The 18,984-nt window shown below is 43.3% G+C and overlaps 1 protein-coding gene across 15 annotated transcripts in view; it reads left to right on the top strand.

The window, feature by feature from the left end:
- Window positions 1-18,984, top strand: part of ZFHX3 (zinc finger homeobox 3) — a 1,292,716-nt gene that overhangs the window by 1,261,927 nt on the left and 11,805 nt on the right. For all 15 annotated transcript variants that reach the window (XR_015728051.1, XM_087870546.1, XM_087870551.1 and 12 more), the window contains 3 exons: window positions 6,937-7,070; window positions 7,216-7,416; window positions 18,723-18,825. Coding sequence is in view for 14 of the 15 variants with exons in the window: in XM_087870546.1 (XP_087726672.1) it covers window positions 6,937-7,070; window positions 7,216-7,416; window positions 18,723-18,825 (438 nt within the window). In the remaining variant the exon portion in view is untranslated. The remainder of the gene's footprint in view (window positions 1-6,936; window positions 7,071-7,215; window positions 7,417-18,722; window positions 18,826-18,984) is intronic.

The raw sequence follows: 18,984 nt of genomic DNA on the forward strand, positions 1-18,984 counted from the left end.
GTGGACTGGCAGAGCCACCTACTCCTGCTGGGCCCCCTTATTTAATTCTGGTCCCCACCAATTACAGAAAGCGCTGACTCCGATGGCGGTTCTCAAAGTACCCCCGGTGAGCCATCAGCATCACTCAGGAACTCACTAGAAATGCAAATTCTCTGAATCAGACCTATCTTGGGGGGTGTGGCTTGCTGTCTGTGTTTTAACAAGCCCTCCGAGAGATTTCTGACTCACGCTTGAGTCTGAGAACCTTGGCACTATGATCTCATGACATGCATGGGGTTTCAAGAACTATTTCTTGTTTAACCGAATGGCAGGTCCTGAGCCCCCTGCTGGGTGCAGTCGGTACTGAGCTTTCCTGAAAGGCAGAAGTGCCTAGAAGAGGCACAAGTCCTGAGTCTTGGCGGACTCGGATACCATCTCGGATAGCAGGATTGGAAGTGAGAGAAGTTTGGTCAGAGACACAGGGTCACAATGAAGAGCGATACCTAAGATCTGCATTTCCAAAGTGGTGGCCTATCTAGTTCACATCTGACTTGGAAGAGAAAAATAATTAGCGGTTCCCTGAGTACAAGTTACACCCATCTGTAGTATTACTACTCAGATTTTCTTTGAAACCCTATATACAAACAGAAAGACACGTCTGATAAGTCGATGTTACCAGTATGCCTTACTCTTCCCATCTAGGCATATTCTTGTGCCTCTCGAGTAGGTGGTTGTACTTCTCTAAAATGCCTTCTAGCGACATACACAAGCAGCGTCGCTTGCGGTTACAGGGAACGAGACTGTGTCTGAATAGAAGGTTCTTAACCCCACTGGGCTGGAGTTTGAGACATATCCCACACCTCTGGGCAGGGAAGGGAGAGGAGCCCCAACTTTGTTTCAGTCACGGCACGGTGACCCACCCCACTGGGTGTGTGGAACCAGTGTATGCCTCCGATTCTTCTTTGAAACATCCTTAAGTGCTTGGAGGCAGAATGAGACCTTGCACGTTTAAAGACCAAGTTGGCAGCAAAGCAAATCCTTTAGAGGAACTGCTGTTCTCTGTATTAGGGGAGGAAGAGAATTTAGCCAGATCTCTGGCCACTTATCAAGTGCAGTAGTTCCATAGGAGATGGGAATATGAAATCCTAGCCTGTCCTCCGGGGAAGGAATTGCAAGCAAATGCCAAGAGTAGCTCCATTTTCAGTGACAGTGTAAAGATCACAGAGTCCAGAAGCACAGATTACCCTGTGATAACATTGCATTTTTCTTGTCTAGAGGAAGTCTGAGGCTCATGAGAAGCTGAAGGAGAAGAGCTATGGAAAGAGCACACTGTACCTTTCATTTTGTTGTAATTATGAGCTGAAATGACCATTTTCAGATCTAGTGAAGCTTCTGAGTTTCGTGTGCTGGGGTAGTTATCCCAACTCAAACATTGATATGGAGTCGTGTGAATTTTTTTCCCCCTAGTCAATGGAGATAGATGAAAGATTGCTGTAAATTTCTGGGGCAGGTGGCAAGCTGGTTTACGGAACGCAAGGCGATGAGAACCTCTGGCTTACGGAAAGTAGCATGAATTAATAATCATTTAATTGGCTCCTCCATTATGTTGCTGGTTTGGAAGATGGAAGTTTAGATGGAGGGGCTGTCAGTGGTACTTTAGCTGAGAGTTTGACGGTTGAGACGTGGAGGTGGCGGCTGCCTTTGGCTTCTCCACAAGGAGTCAATGTTGGGCAGCAGCCTAGGCCCTCAGCGGGCTCACCTTGTGGCCCCCATAAGGAAGAGGATCCAATTGCCATCCCACCATGAAGAGAAGAAATGCAGAAGAAACTTCCCAGCAACATGAACAGTTCAGTGCGTGCCCAGGATCTCCCCCGAGGGAGGTCCCAGGCCAAAGGGAGGCTGGCCTTTGGCTCAGAATATCCACCATGCCAATAGCCCCGTTGGTGCGTTGGGTGATGAGATGAATTTTGCTCGTGAGATATAGAAACTGCCTCTACATACTTTGGATTTTTGTCGATGTCTTGGCTGGTAGTTGGAGGAAGCAAAAACTTCTTCATTTCCAATTTTTCTTAAGCTTTCCTTTTCATGAGGCAGCAACTCCATGCCTTGCCTGGCTTCAGAGTTGTACAGAGCATATCACCAGGTGACAAATGGGGCATTAAGTCCATGGGTGGTCTGTGGCATAGCGAATACATCTTTTAAGTTTTCTGTGGCCAAAATTTTAGTGACTCAGATTTTAATTCATTAGTGAGGACTGGAGTTGGAAGACTGGTTCTAACAGGTGAAGTTACAGAGGCTGTGTTTTCATCCGTACTTGGTCATTCTATAAGCCTGCTAAGTTTATACTGTTCTTACCTCTTTTTTAAAGTAAGTCACTTCCTACATGAAACTTTACTTGGCTTGTTTTAATTATTCTTTGTGCCTAGAACCTAAGACCATTTCTTGAAAATTGCAAGCAAAACTTGCATGATTTCAGGTTGGTGCTCCTTTTCTCCCATTCCCTCTAATTAAGTATGACAGGAGAGGTACCTTTTTAAATAATTATTTTTAGAGGCTAAATACTTCCCAAACAAATATGTTAAAAGCACAGGTAATCTGGAAGTTGATGTCTCTATGCATAAATGATTTGCCCCCCCGCCCCCGGAAGCTGTGCAATGACTGCTCTGTTTCCTTTTGGGATGAAATTATTTTGCCTCCTGGGTAGAGAATAAGACAGTCATGAATCAGGTCTGCCTCTCTTAGTATTTGTCTTTTTCATTTGTGATGGCCAACCCATCACAGTTTAAGGGGGGAAATGGTGACTTTTGGCCCAGAAAGGCAACTTGGAATTTTTCATACCCCATAAAAGGACATGCCAGTCCTTTCTATGCTTGATTGTCAGTGAGTTGGGGAGGACAACCATAACTCCTAACAAGTTGTGTGGCAAGGAATATACAGCTTACATCCTATCGGGCTGTGGTAGGGGTTAGACCCACCATCCCATTGTCACTGTTCCATCTGCCTAGCTTTAAAGAGTATGTAATCTGCTGTGCATGCACTCACGTGGGTCCTTGCCACATTTCTATCCCCTTCCAAGTGCCAGGAGCCCAGCATGTTGCCCGTGGAAGATGCGTTGAGATTTAACACATAGTTTTGTATGACATAGCTGCCAAAATGAGAAAATTGCTTTAACCAGCAAAGTAAAAAAAGTACCACCCGATGTTTTGCACAGTATGGATCCAAATATCAACGTTTTCATGGACAGTTGAATTTAAATGCTGAGCTATTTAATTATAATATTAAAAATAATGTAACTACCTGGCAATCTTAGAAAATGGGAAAATGGTCCATGATTCCATTACCTAAATACAACAGTCATTTTCTTCTAGTCTTCTTTTCTAGTACCTATTTTTTTCCATAGCTGTATCGTGGTGTAATGTATATTTTATCTTCTTTTTCTTCTGATCAACATTTTCAAGAACTTTCTACATTGGCTCACAGCTATCATTCTTAATGTCTTCTAGTACCCAGTAGGGTAGCTATACCGTTGTTTACCTGACCATGCCCTGCTGTAAGAGACCTCGATTGTTTCCAGTTCATTTTGTCATTATTATAAAACTGACTACAGGTAGTAATCCTTCAGGTTGTTTGGCTTTTTGTTGCCAGTATAAACCAAAGGTTCCAGGCACTGTTCAAACTAAGGCTTGTCTCTGAAGTGCATGTATTTCCAATTAACTACTGTGATGTCATAGTGGCCTTAAAGTGACCAGTAATTGATTTTTTAAATAATGTTTCCTAGACTGTGACATTTCTTCAAGAATTTAAGTTAAAGTTTAGAAAAGTCTTCAAAGCAGAAAACCACAGTACTTTTTCTCTTGGTATTCGTACAATCTCATTTACTTAGGCCTACAATGTATGCTAGTGACAGAACCAAAATAGAAATTGATTTTGAGACTTTGGCCCTTCTGAAGTAGTTCAGAGAGAAGCAGCTTGAGGAAACCTCAAACTGTCTGTGGCCTGTAGTCAGCCCTCATCCAGCACGCTGATGGAGAACTTGTACAACTGTTTGCACGTCGACAGAAATTGTATAAAGACCTCGGTGCCATGTCTTGATAGAGATTGACATTTTAATGTCTGGGGTCAAGCTGGGAGGGGGCTGTCGGCCTAGTTACCCTAACTCTTAGGAGGAGTCCCCACATCACCCAGGGAAACACAATGGGATTGTAACTGGGTGTTAATAGAATCTGCTACAAGAATGGTACAGCTTTATCTTCAGGGAACAAGCTAGCGAGCTGCAGGTGGTTAATGTCCACTTCTAAACAGATCAGATCTAATAAACATGCAGGCTGTCCAGGATAGAAGGGAGATGAGCCCCAGAAGTTTTTTACACAAGCGGTGCAGTATTTCATATTATAGCAGGGCTGGTGTGTTACTGGGGAGAAAGAGGAACAAGGGAGAGCATGCTGATTTTATTTTTTCAAACACTTCATAGGACTCCTTAGCGTGAGCTCACTTCAAGGAAGCTTTAGAATTCCAGAGCAGTTTGAGAGTTTGGGGGCCGGGGGGGGGGGGGAGGTAATAAAAGTCCCCAGCTCCATGCAGGCGGAAAGAATAGTCGCTTCTGAAACCAGAATCGTCACCTCTGCAACCTCGTCACAATTGACCACGCGTTCCGCATTGAAGGGAGAGGGTGGGCTCCGGTCAGATGAGGAAGCTGACGCCTCACTGGGCTACCCTGTGTTTGCCTTTCGGCTCCCAGTGAGTGAGATGAGTTGGGTGGTCCTATCCTCTGTGCTCATCCACTCATGCGGCCGTGCAACTGCACAGTTGACAACCTTTCTAACGGGGGTTAGTGGCAGACTGGGATCATTTACAAGATAGTGCGTGGTCCTATAAAAGAGAGTGTTGTTTCAGGTCAGGCAGACTAACAAAAAGACGGGAAAGGGGTGTTTGGAATGACATCTGGATCTCGGTTTGCCTCTACTGGAAGGAGGAGCAGATAGTGGCTCTTTCCTAACTCTAAGCACAGAGCCTAACCAATGCCTACAGGCTGGAGGTGGAATTGGGAAAGAGATGGCTATATACCAAATAAGCATCGAAAGTATCACCTAACACCTCCACTCACCCCATCTGTAGAATCATTTGAACTGTTAATATAGAAAGGATAAGCAGTAAGCAAAAATGAAAAATAATGGAAAATAAGGAACCTTTTGGGAGTGGGGGGGGCACTTAAGTCCCTGAACCATAAGGACTCCTGTTGTGGGAGTGTTCAGGTAGGAGCCCATCATACTGGGAGGTCAAAAACCTGTGACACGGGGTTCCTTGAGGGGCTGGGAGATGGGAAGTGGGCCGTGGGGGAACTGGTCTAGAATGTTACAGCACCTAGTTAATCGGCAGCCAGTCCATCACATTAAATATCCAGCCGTCATGTATTACCTTTCAAGTGAAAATGAATAACTCCCATTAAGAGCAAAATGGGTTTGAAGTCGATTCGAGACAGATTAAAGTACTGTTATGAATGTGTGTGTTGGGAGGAGGAGGGGTCTGTGTATAAAATGCTTGTCCTTGTACTTTTTAAATAATAGATGCCCTACAAACTTACGTAGACCAGGTTACCAAGATACTGGGGTTTAAAGGTCACAAGATGTGCATTCTGGGAAGAGCATCAACTTCCTGGAATATTTCCTGCATTTAGCTTTTTTTTTTTTTTCAAAATTATTTGTGGCCTTATGATTTTAATGAATAAAATTGATTTTCTAAAAATTGTTTATTAAAGCACACATCTATAATGACAGCGTCTTAGTCTCCATGTCAGAACAGATTTCAAAGCTGAGCATAAAGTGGAAACACGAGCTAGGCAACTAGACCGGATGAGACAGGCAGCAGTTTTATGAAAGAGCAAAAATTAGGCTTTCTAAACCAGTGACCTCAGTGCCGAGTCAAATTATTTTTCAATGAGGGGAATGGGTATATACTTCTCACTACCATTTTCAGGATTTTAATAATCATTTTTAGCAAAATTATGAAAAATGAAGTTCTGTGTCCAAAACAAGTGAGAGAACCAACCCTCGAATACTGACCAGGTTTTGGAATGACCAAATCCAGCCATGTTGGGATTTGTGTTTACGATGGAGAGGGTCCCCCCCCCTTATCCTGGTTAAACCCTTGACCCAGCGGTTTTCTCATCAAAATCTTCCAGATCCTTTTCCACACTTCAGAAAACGCCTTTTACTCACACTGTTTGCTACTTAAGTCTTATGTGACTCTCCTCATTAATTAGTGTTTTGTTTTTTTGGTGGAATGGGGTGTGGTTTGGGCAGATAGGAAACTTTCCCCCTTACTGCCCCCTCTGAATAAACGCTTGTGCCTGGAGCATTGGCTAGATTATAAGTTGGACTCATGCCCTACATATTCCAGTCTTCAGTTACTTTCCCCCAAGTATTTGCATGCAGTTTGTGTGAACCTTTCGCAGGTCACATTTATTATGACTCCTGTGATGTGCAGTGCTGTGATTCCAAGCACCGGGACAGTGAAGTTGGGAGCACATAGTTGATTACATCTGTGGAAGCAGAGTGTGTCTGGTTCTTGAGTTGACTGATGGTGGCAAAGCAACTGGTGAGACTCTCCCACCCAGTCTCAGCCCTACTGCCCCGCATAGGCCTGCCCAGTGTGTCTTGATTGGGAGAAGTCAATACACTGAATTTAGCTTAATCCAGCTCCGAGGATTTTAGTCCATTTCTTTATCTTTTTTTCTTAGTGTTCATTTGTTAAAGTAGTGACAAAAATTCATGGGGAAAAAGGAACACTTGCTTCTTTTCCAGCGTGCTTGATAAGTCAGTCCGGATGCTCATCCTACTTGAATTTTGGTGTTTCAAGAAAATCCTGTGCTATAAATGAATGTTGATTTTCACCCAACACAAACCCTCTGGGAGCTGGCCTGGTCTGGCTGCTTATCGCGTCTTCTGCTTTTTCTTCCAGCGTCGTCCAGCCAAGCAGAGAAGGAGCTGACAGATTCTCCCGCAACCTCCAAACGCATCTCCTTCACAGGTAGCTCGGAATCTCCTCTCTCTTCAAAGCGACCTAAAACCTCAGAGGAGACCAAATCAGAGCAGGTGAGACCAGAAGGGGCTCTGCTGGTCGGGGGGCGTGTTTTACACACCAGCGGGAAGCACACCCTTGGGTGGGTGGGCTTGGGGCAGACACAGGCACTGGTGGGAACTGAAGATTCAGCTGGATGGGTGGGTGTGTTCCCCACAGATGTACCAGTGTCCCTACTGCAAGTACAGCAACGCCGACGTCAACCGGCTCCGGGTGCATGCCATGACGCAGCACTCCGTGCAGCCCATGCTGCGCTGCCCCCTGTGCCAAGACATGCTCAACAACAAGATCCACCTCCAGCTGCACCTCACGCACCTCCACAGTGTGGCACCCGACTGCGTGGAGAAGCTCATTATGACGGTAAGGCGGCCAGCAGCACGACCCCTGGCGTCGCTTTCCCCAAGAGGCCAAAGGTGATAGAGGAACATGGACAAGATCTGTGTTGTTGGATGAGAAAGCCAGTGTAGAGTTGGAAATGTCAAAAATGATCCTAGTTCTGCGACCTTTGTTCTCCTGTACCTGCCTTCCACTTGGCATGACCGTGGTGTGACTGTGGCACAAAGCACGGACTGTGTTTGTGGTCTCTGCTCTCCCTCATTATCCCCACTCCTGGTCTGAGGCAGAGGGCTAGAATAACTAACCATTCATGTGAAGAAATTGTTCTTTGGGCTCTCCAAACCTTTAATAAGTAGGTGGTGTTCTAGGTTGCTCTTAGTCTCATTTCACCCTCACGACAAGCCTTATTTGAAAGAATAAGAGTTTGACATGTGTACATTAACAGCAGAGGAACTGAGACTCAGAAAAGTTAGCTGACTCGATGCCACTTGTAAGTGGCAGATTGAAATTTGAGCCCGTATTTTCCAGCGTTACAAATGTGACCCTGTAATGTGGGAATTTCTCAAGTGGCATCTTTGATTCTTAGAACAGGAAAATGGCGCATGGGATAGCACATGTCGATTCGTGGACGATGGCTTTGCATTTTGAACATGATGTTGCTACACCTAGGTTTTAAAAGCCTGGCTCTGAGTGACTACTGTGACGTGGCCCAAAGGTTTAGTGTAAAGATTTAAGTCTAATTGTAATGTGAAAACTTCTCAAAATACTACAGATCATTTTGATATCCTACTTTTTCTATCTGTGGTGGGACTGCTGTGCAAGCCCTTTCCCGATCACTGGAGGAAAAACTAAAGAGAATTACTCTCACCTCTAATTTATTTCAATAGTGGAGTAATAAGAAGTTAATTTGATTGCCTTTTTGTGTGAGGATTCCCAGAGAGGTATTCTTCCTAGAGAATTCCATGTTATAACATGAGGTCACAGGCATATAACCTCTAGGCATTTCCCATTCCATTTAGTTAGGCAGGATGAATGAATCATGTTCTAAGTGATGTTTAGTCGTGAAAGACATATAATTGATAATGCATCAAGAGAACTTTAGCAGCCAATAGGAAACTTGAAGGTGACCTAGCGTAAGTTTCATTTCAGAGATCTTTCAAGTATAAACTCACTTTCCGTGGGTATTTTCAGATAAACTGGTGAACATCGTGAAAAGATTGTCTGTGAGTGGAAACCTTCTTCTTTGGTTGAATGGGTTTCTGTGTTATAGATACTGGCATTCTCACCAACCTTGGAAATAACAAGGGGAATTTCTCAGGCCTCATCACCCTTCCCACTGATGGCCTAGAACCATAGGAGCCTGAAGGAACAGAAGGTGATGTGGGAAACATTTTCAGTACTTAATGACATTTTTCTTTTGCTCAGCTGGTTATTTTTCCTGTTTAATATAAATCTGGTCTAGGAAATGTGAGCTATGGTAATCTGTATGATCAGTTTACATTAAACAGTAGGTTTCATTTATATATCACTAGGGACTAGAATATAAATTATATTTCAAATATCCATTGTTTGTCATATTTTTATAGCAGCCAAGGGTAAGGTACATTTCATGTAGTGAGTCAGGTGGTCTTTATGAGTCTTCATTTACCAACAGGGTCTTGAAGGACAAGATGTTACTACTGTGTTTCTGGGGTACCAATCCCTAAGATATTTCTGGATGTCACTCAATAGCCAGTGATTCTCAGCCTTTTTGGAGACTCTGGTGAAAGTGAATCCGTAGCCTTACTGGGTTATTCTCTGCACTGTCAAGTTGGATAACCACTGTTAAGACTACCATTGAGGATTCTGCATACACAAAACTGTGTGTACAATGCCAGGGAGCGTAAGAATACTTTAAAATTCATACATGGAATCAGGCTAATAAACCCTGTTCTAGAAGAATCCCTGATAAGATAATTATGTAGGATTCAACAATTCTATTCATTTATGTAGGATTCATTGTATTCAATTCAATTCATTCATTCTATTCAATTATGTAGGATTCAGCAATTCTTTTTCTCTGCATCAGCACCAACACTTGCTTTTTCTTGTGTTTTTGATTGTAGCCATCCTGACAAGTGTGAGGTGGTATCTCCTTGTGGTTCTGATTTGCATTTCCCTGATGATGAGTGATGTTGAGCATTTTTTATGTATCTGTTGGCCATCTTGTATGTCTTCTTTGGGGAAATATCTGTTCATGTCTTCTGCCCATATTTTAATTGGTTTATTTTGGGAGGGGATGTTGAGTTGTTTAAGTTCTTTATGTATTTTGGGTACTAACCCTTTATTGGGTATGTCATTTGCAAATATCTTCTCCCATTCCGTAGGTTGTCTTTTGGTTTGCTGATTGTTCCTTTGCTGTGTTAGAAGCTTTTTATTTTGATGTAATCCTAAGAGTTTATTTTTTCTTTGATTTCCCTTGCCTCAGGAGACATATCTAGAAAAATGCTGCTACAGCCAGTGTCTGAGAAATTACTGCCTATGCTCTCCTACAGGATTTTTTAAAAAGATTTATTTATTTTGGAGTGAGAGACAGAGTGCAGTGGGGAGGGGCAGAGAGAGATGGAGAGAGAGACTCAAACAGACTCCCCACTGAGCACGGAGCTCGATCCCATGACCCTGAGATCATGACCTGAGCCGAAATCAAGAGTTGGACGCTTAACTAGCTGAGTCACCCAGGTGTCCCTCTTTTGTAGGATTTTTTTGGTTTCAGGTTGCACATTTAGGTCTTGAATCTATTTTGAATTTATTTTTGTGTATGATATAAGGAAGTGGTCCAGTTTTCCCAACATCATTTGTCGAAGAGACTTTTTCCCATTACATATTCTTTCCTGCTTTGTTGAAGATTAATTCATCATATAATCATGGGTTCATTTCTGGGTTTTCTGTTCTGTTCCATTGAGCTGCGTTTTTTGGGGTTTTTTGTTCTGTTTTGTTTTGATGCCAGTACCATGCTGTTTTGATTACTACAGCTTTGTTGTATAACTTGACAACAAAGCTGTAGTTAGCTTTTTTTCAAGATTACTTTGACAATTCAGGGTCTTTTGTGGTTCCATACAAATTTTAGGATTTTTTTTCCAGTTTTTTGAAAAATGCTGTTGGTACTTTGATAGAGATTGCACTAAATGTGTAGATAGCTTTGAGTTGTGTAGACATTTGGACAATATTTGTTCTTCCAGTCCACGACCATGGAATGTCTTTTCATTTCTTTGTGTTGTCTTCAATTTCTTTCATCACTGTCTTTTTTTAAGATTTTATTCATTTATTTGTCAGAGAGCACAGGCAGAGGGAGCAGTGGGCAGAGGCAGAAGCAGACTCCTGCCCAATGTGGGACTCCATCCCAGGACCCTGGGTTCATAACTCAAGCCGAAGGCAGACACTTAACCGACTGAGTCACCCAGGCATTCTATCAGTGTTTTATAGTTTTCTGAGTACAGGTCTTTCACCTCTGTGGTTAAGTTTATTCTTAGGTACTTTATTATTTTTGGTGCAATTATAAATGGGATTGTTTTCTTAATTAGAAATGTAGACATTTCTTAAAAATGTGCAGATTGTGGGAAATGTAATTATAGGAAGTCAGTTTGCTAGCAACAAGAGAAAGTTAATGGATTCAGAAACAAAGTTGAAAGTTATGAGAAATGTAATCATAAAAGGGTTTCACTCTTTATTTAAAGGTATATGTAAAGATGATTTGGTACTCTGTACATGAGAAGATGGAGTTACTGTATGGCTGTCAGTATTGAATTGGTTTTACAAGCTATGAGGATGGTTTGCATTGAGATGATTAAACATGTCTACCTTGATCCTTTAGTTCAGCAGGAAAAGATGAGCAACCAGGGTTAGAGAGGGGAATTTGTGACTGTAGCTTAGGGTGAACCCAGAATCCTGTTTGAAGATTGGAGTTTGCCCTGATGAATCCAAACAGATGCCACTGTTCTTCCTTTGGAAAGTTCGGTATTAAAATGGAAGTTTCAGTTGTTTTACAACTAAGTGATTATAGTAAACCTGTGGTTAAAATCATGCCCCTGGAGGGTATTTTACTCTAATTTTATTAGAAAATTGGCCATGGGAAAGTATTGTTTGGGCTTTCTGACTATATATGTTTGTTCCTGGTCAACTGGAGCAGGAAACTCTGAAAACAGCATGATGAGAAATGACCCTCAAATCCGAACTCCATTTTTAAAAACACATCATTAAGGAATGGTCAGTGTATGGTCATTCATCCCCCAAGAGGAAAAGGTTACATCTGCTTCATCCCTGAGTGGCTAGGATGAAGGCAGTGAGAGGAGTGAATCTCCTTCCTTGCCAAATGGTTTGACTGTTAGCTGCGGTCGGCTGCAGAGTAGGAAAAGCCAGCAAAATCCACCAAATAGACAATTCTTGGTAGACATCGGGTATGTCTAGGGTATAGAAAGCTATAAATTCTGATAAACATTTTCTGCTGTCTGGGTTCAAGGTCGCAGGATTTGGCTTGAATTGGGTTTCAGTCCTTCTAAAAGTAAATTTCACCCTGATAAATGGAAATAGATTACTTTCTACACAATGTCTTTCCGTTCAGTTGTAAATGGAGAGTGTTTTGAGGAGGCTTCATTTAATAATACCTTATCAGACAGCTTTCAGGAACCTGCAGTGTCTAATATGTCTGTTGCTATGGTAACAGCTGCTTGCTTATGCTCTGCATCTCATATCTGTGTCTTCCATGGGCCCCCTTCTCTTTACCGATGAAGGGGCTTGAAAAATATTCTCCACTGGGAACATTGCAGCTCTGGTCCTCCACTATGGAAACTGCATCCGCAGCACTTCATTCTGCTTGGCCTATTAGGAACAGACCTCCAAAGAGCGTCTTTATACACGTCATATGAAAGAAGGAAATCTATAAAGCCTCAGGGCGATGAGACAAGTGCCCCTCCAGACCTGACCGAGCAGGCTGCCCCCAGTGACAGCTCCACAGAACTCTCACCTACTTACAGAGAAGTTAAGAGATTTCAAATTGGTGGTGGGGATGTAGGAGCTGCTTTTCTGTGACCTCATTTCCCCCACTCTTTGGGGGAAGAAGGGGTGAGGGTGAGGGGGGACATGTTTCTGGCCCCTACATGAGAATGGGAAAGACCACCTAGCATGCATTTCAATACTCTTAAATTATTCTAATTGATCACTGTCCTTCTAAGTGACAGGACACACCACTGGGCTCCCGGATCGTTAATATGGGGAAATTGTTTTTGTTCCTTGCTCGCTTAACAAAATATAACCTCATACTGGAGATGGGGATGGGCTCCTGAGCAGCCCAGGAACACCTCTTTCTCTAGCCCTTCATCTTTTCTCCCTTTGGTAGTTCTTACTTCCTGTATTTCCCGTACATGCAGATTTCCCTTCTCTGCTCATGGCCCTGCACTCTGCACTGCCTGCAGCGTTCTCTCTCCCTCTCGCCATCCGTGTCTCCCTCCCTCTCCCTCCCCCCACTCAGGAGCAGTAGTTTGTCTCCTTGTTTCTTTCAGTCTTTGTCTGTGTCTCCCTGTGCTGCTATGCCCGTGCATCTCTGAGCTGCTGGGACAGGCTGGCTGACTGCCCCCTCCTTACTGGGGCAGCGGGTGGCCACTAGCCCTGGGGCTTTTGCACCTGCGTGGGTACCAGCTCTCTCACTTTGTCTCTATCTCAGAGGAAGGTAATGAAAATAATCGGGCTTCATTAATTCCAAGCCCTGTGAGATGATAGCCATTTGGAGCCTGTTTGCCAATTAGATGGTCTAAATTAGAAGTGACCTTGGTATACTGCCACTGCTTGCCTCTCTGAGTCTAATGAAGCTTTTCTCTCCAATCCATTCTCCTTCTCCACTCTTTTCTGTTGCCCTGTGTGTGTGTGTGTGTGTGTGTGTGTGTGTGTGTGTGTGTTAACTGTTCCTGTGTTTCCTATTCTCCCGCTCACCTTCCCCCCCCTCCCCCTTCTCATTCTTAGGTTTTAAACTCTGTTTAGGTAGGACTGTATTGGTTTCTGGCCCACATGAATGTGAACGTGGCCCTGCAGTTTTTCCTCATGAGTTTTAGGTTTAAAAAAGAAAGGATAGACAACCACATAGAAGACATTATAGAAAGGAAACAAGACAGAGAGAGGAACTAGGCCCTCTAACCTCTGTGGTCCAGTGCGCAGCCTGGCACATTTGCAAGGTGGTAAAGGAAAGGGAAACAGCTCTGAAGCCCTGGCTGCAGAAGTCCAGAGACCAGCTGGCAGGCCCAGCAGCTGACTGGGTACGGAAGTGAGCACCCCGACTTCCACTGCAGCCTTCAGATACACCATTAGCTAAAATGCTTCGCTCTGGAAACAGTTGGGTTTTAACTTCATTTTTTTAATCTATCCAATTCCTTATTCACAAGGATGTAGAGACTGGCCAGGTCTGTATCAGGAAGGCCTGCGTCTGAGGCTTTGCCTCTTTTTCCTTCCACTTGAGGTTCCTCATTCTATTGATTTTCACTGAAAAGTGAAGGATTTGAGGCTTCCTTGGGAGTCTAGGTTTTGGTAAATGTATTTTTTCACTTGGAATAGCGAGCCTTTCAGAAAGATATCCTAGTTAGGCGAGCAATGCCAACTAAAGCTGTAAGGATGAGGGTCTCAGAGAAACTAGATTCAACACATTTTCTAAGAAAATGTCTTTGCTTTCCAGCATGTGGAACACATTGGTTGTATCGATCTAACTTCAGACAAGGTGGCTTTGAGGTGAATTTGCATGGACAGTCCCATGAGAACTTAGCATGGTATGCCCCTTGGCTGTTTGGGGTGCTGTATTTTGACCATTCCACATCCATGACCTGGAGAAAGCAAGAAGTGAGGAAGGCTCCTTATAACTCCAGCTTCTTTGACTAAGAAAGAATAAATACCAGTGGCCCCTCCCAAATATCATAATGAGGACCAGACCCACATCCAAGCCTCTGGGTTTTATGAGGCGTGTCCTTGGAGTTTGGGGCCCAACTCCCCTGATACAAGCTTGAAAGGAATCAAATCATAATCCAAAACAATGGTGAACCCAATAGAGGTAGGAACCTAGGTATTTATGAACCCAGGTCACCTCTGGGTGACTATCTAAAGATAGTTAACTTGAGTCCATGGATTTTCCCCTAAGGGAGCCTGTGATTTCCTGAAATTATCTGCAGTAGTCTGTCTGTGAAACTATTTCTTTAGGCATCTGCAGCCTTCATCGGATTTTCTGAGGTTATGCTCTCTGTAAGGTTAATATTCTGGCTTGCGAGCTTCTTGGGCACAAGGACAGTGTCTCACTATATCTTACAAGCGTGCAATACAGGGACCCTGTACAATATACAGTGAATGATGTTCAGATGGATGGGTGAGCAGAGAGTCACTTGAGGCCCTTACTTCTCAACACTAAGTTGTTTTGAAATTGCTTAAGCTTTAAGACTTTTAGTATCAGTGTGGAACGCTTTTATTTCTATTGTTATTTATGAGAACTGCTTAAACTTGAAGATTTCTAGCATCAGAACAGAACTCCACATTTTTCTCATAAACATGAGACCTCTTTACGTGTTAGGAAGGTAGCAGAGCTACCGTTTCCCAACTGTGTCAGCACCCCAGGTCAGATGATTGTTTTTTTCCTACATTCCCATCAACTCTGTGTACTCTGTGGGGGAACATATGTGATATCTAAAAGATTACCATGGAATTCCCCTTTGCATCGCCAAGGCCAATCTTGGAAGACCCAAATTCTGAGGAAGTAATGGCTCTAATCAATTGAGTTTTCTTACTAGAGCAGGCTTTGTTATATTCTAGGTTAAAAGTCTGTTTTTGATTTTAAAGATGAATCTATTTGAGAGAGAGAGTACGTGCACACAGACAGCGGTGGGGGCAGTGGGAGAGGGAGAGAGAATCCCAAACACACTCTGCGCTGAGCACGAGCCCAACTCGAGACTTGATCCCACAACCCCAAGATCACAACCTGAGCCAAAACCACAAGTCAGTTGCTCAACCGACTGCGCCATGCAGGTGCCCCACAAGTCTGCTTTAACAGTCTTGGGTCTTCTCTGTACATTGAGTATTGGGGACATAATTTAACGTATTGAATGTCTGTGGGTGTACAGATTATGAGAAGAAGCAATCTCTGTGGATGGTATAGTGAAAGGTAGAACGTGTACATGTTTGTACCAATTGTGTACTGTCATCTAGCCAAACCAGTAACTTTTCTGTTTGGCTTCTGAGCCTGTGATGGAGAAGTGGGAAGATGGAGAGAGGTGGGAGGGAGGAAATTCGACTGTTCACATGCGTGTGTTTCCTCTGCTGGGGAAGGTGGTGCCATCCAGTTATCTGAGCGCTTCTGAGGTTTGGGCACATCCGGGATGGCTCTGGTTATGCAGCGGTCGGGTTGTGTCCTCTCACGCACCTACATGCTCCAGTGCACCTAGCGAAAGGGAAGGTCTTCATAGAAGACATAGACTGTGCTCGGCACACTTGAGTGACTGCCCTTGCCATGACTTTGAGCTATCCATCAGATGCTGTGGCTAGAATAGTCTGAACCTTCCATACCATTTGGTAGCCAGACAGGACTGGAAAACAAGGGGGATGCCAAGGCAGGTATTGAAGGAACTCTGCCTTTGGCCAACTCTCCTTTTCCTCATGGAGCAGAACTCCTCCATGAGCTATTGGCAGGACTATATTTATGTTTTTTGTTTGTTTTTTGTTTTTTGTTTGTTTTTTTACAAAACATGCAAAGTTTGAGTGAAAAGCTTTGGAAACTAGTAGGAGAGGGAGGAATGGACATGGGAACTTCAGTGTCTGAGAGCCACTGTGGGGCCCTCCAGCAGCCTGTGCAGGAAGGAGGCTTCCATTCTCAACCTCTCTGTTGAGACACATGCACAGATACACCCCACCAGAATTTCTAGATCCTCAGGTTTCCCTTTAGGGATAGTCCTCTTTGCCTCCTGGGAGTTTCTTGCCCATCAAAATTTTATATACCACACCTTTTTTTTCCCCCAGAGAGAATTTGGGTACACTAAAGATGAGAAGGTGCAGGTAGATAAAAGTAATTACTTAAACACATATGGGGCAAGACTTACAGGTTTGGAGGCCCAGATTAAGATGCAGAGGAGCATGTGAGGTTGATGATTATATTTCGGGAAGAGTTAATTGATGGAAGGTGAAGGCAGACAAAGAACCTCTGCTTACTGCCTTCTTGAATCCCAATCAGGAATTATGATTAAAGTCGTGGCGAGACAACAGAGGGCTGATGAATTGGTGTCTTTTTTTTTTTTCTTTTTTGCCGTCATTCACACTTGATTGACTTCAACCTTTCAAGTGCAAAAGTCTCTCTTTTCCATTATTATTCATAGCCATCTGAGTTTTTCTAATTAAAGTGTATGAAAACAATTACTGATCCGTCGTACTGAGTCTGTTAGAGGGGATGTCTGCCTTACTGTAATGCGTATAAAAAGCCCACAGTTTTCTGTAATGATGTGCAGCTGAGGTGTTAGATAATTTTATTCTTTTTTACTCTGTAGGGCTTTTTTTTTTTATTTTTCATGATTCATTTTTCATAATTCCTAAAGATCCCTGGAAAGGACTGATCCTGCAGCTACAACCGAGAAAGGAGGTGGGGGGGAGTCTTTTTTCCTTTCCCTTTCTCCCCCTCTTGCCCCCAACCTCGTGCTCCCCCTTGGCTGAGGACTATAAATTAATCGGTGACCTTTCACTTCTTGGATTCCCGCTGGACTCCCCAACCATACTGGTCAGAAATGCTTTCTATTAAAAAGAAAATAGATGGAATGAGTTTGGCAATCTCTGCTCCATTCCTAACGATTCATCAACAGCTAGCCTTAACCAGCTGCTGACGAGCTTTGTGTGAGGGTGCAGATGTCTGTGAGCAGGAATTCTGTGTCACACACATTCACCTGCCATGCACCTGCTCTTCATAAACACGAGCTTTCTCAGAACCCTTCTCCATAGTGCCTGTTGCTTAATTTTTACACCTATAAGCATCTGCGTTGCTGAGATTATTCTAATACCCCTAAATGTATTGATGAGTTACCTTAGCACTGGAGCCTGTCACCGATGTTTCTAGGGAACATGTCATCAGCTGTTATGAGCAAGTCCAGAATCTTAAAGCTATTCAAAATTAATAGTAATTTATTTAAAATATTTAATTTTGAACAGTAAATGAGGTGCTCCAGCCTTTGCACCAACAACTACAGCTATTGAGATACCTGAGTTTCATGGGAAAATAATTCCTTCAGGTGGGGCTGGACGCCATGTAGAAAGGTTAGTGGTGTGAATGTAGTTTCTGTTCAGTTCATTTCTCAGGCTGTCGTCAAACTTTCTAATTCATTTCGCAGGATCATCACCTACTACCTTTCCACCCTATAGCAGGCAAAGGGATATTACTTCTTTTTTAAATGAAGAACTTTTATCCTTATGTTGAATTTGAGGGCTGCTTATCATGTTAATGTGGGGCAAATGATAACTTCTTCAGACAAACTTCTGGCCAGATGTCAGAGAAGCCTGGAGAAAAATGTCTGAGGATCTGCCTGATCCAGGCTGATTCTGGAATTGCTATATTAGCAAATGATAGCCATGGTCAAGGTGGAGCTGCCCTAGTGTAGAATGCTGTGCAGGGCACCCACCCTGTGTGGTTGGGACGCTGGCCAGACGTTCCCTCTGATGCTGGGAAGTGAGTCATAAGAAATGCTTGTTTGCACTTGATCTAGCTTCTAAAGGGTTACAAAATTTTGTTTCCTGGAGAATCTGCCAATGTGTCTGCATGTCCTTAGCCTTCTCTTTGTTCTCTTCTTTTCTTCTTCCCCTTTCCTTCGCTCTTACTCCCCTCCTCTTCTTGCCTGAATACATTTTAAAAACAGTACTACAATGCTCCCTGCTTCAAGATTACAGTGTACTTTACTAGGTATGATTTAATTAGGGCCCTTATTATGTTTTCAGCAGCTTAAGGTGGGCCTTTCAACTTATCTACCTAATTGGTTGCACAAGAAGTTTCACAGCCCATGACAAAACATTGTCAGTGATCAAAGTCAAAATTCTGCATAAAGGAAAAATATTAATAATAAGATTATTCTTCAAGTGTGCTCTGCTAATTATGTCCAGAATGTAACCGTAGAAACACTTTTGACTGATGTGAGCTTTGTCTAATAAACATGAATCTTCAGTGAGCTATGAAAAGTGACACTTCCAGCTTTACACTGGTGAAGGCTAATTTTGCTTATTAAATAATTTTTACACATTTCCCTGTTTTGTGTCTCTTTCCTCTCCATTTGACTCTCCTCATTTCTCTGCCTCTTACTCCTCAGGTGACCACCCCTGAGATGGTGATGCCCAGCAGCATGTTCCTCCCAGCAGCTGTTCCAGATCGAGACGGGAACTCCACTTTGGAGGAGGCAGGAAAGCAGCCTGGTTAGTGTCATTCTTGACCCCTAGAAATGGAAACAAAATGAAATACTGGGCCAAAACTGTCACTGAGCAGGAGTGCCACGAATCCTTACAGTCCTCCCGAGGTGAATGTAACTGACCAGGAGATGAGGGGGCACTGTTGTCCCCTATTTCATACTCTGG

This window comes from Ursus americanus, chromosome 21 (genome assembly GCF_024610735.1).
Source record: "Ursus americanus isolate L20-20 chromosome 21, mUrsAme1.1.p, whole genome shotgun sequence".
Taxonomy (NCBI): domain Eukaryota; kingdom Metazoa; phylum Chordata; class Mammalia; order Carnivora; family Ursidae; genus Ursus; species Ursus americanus.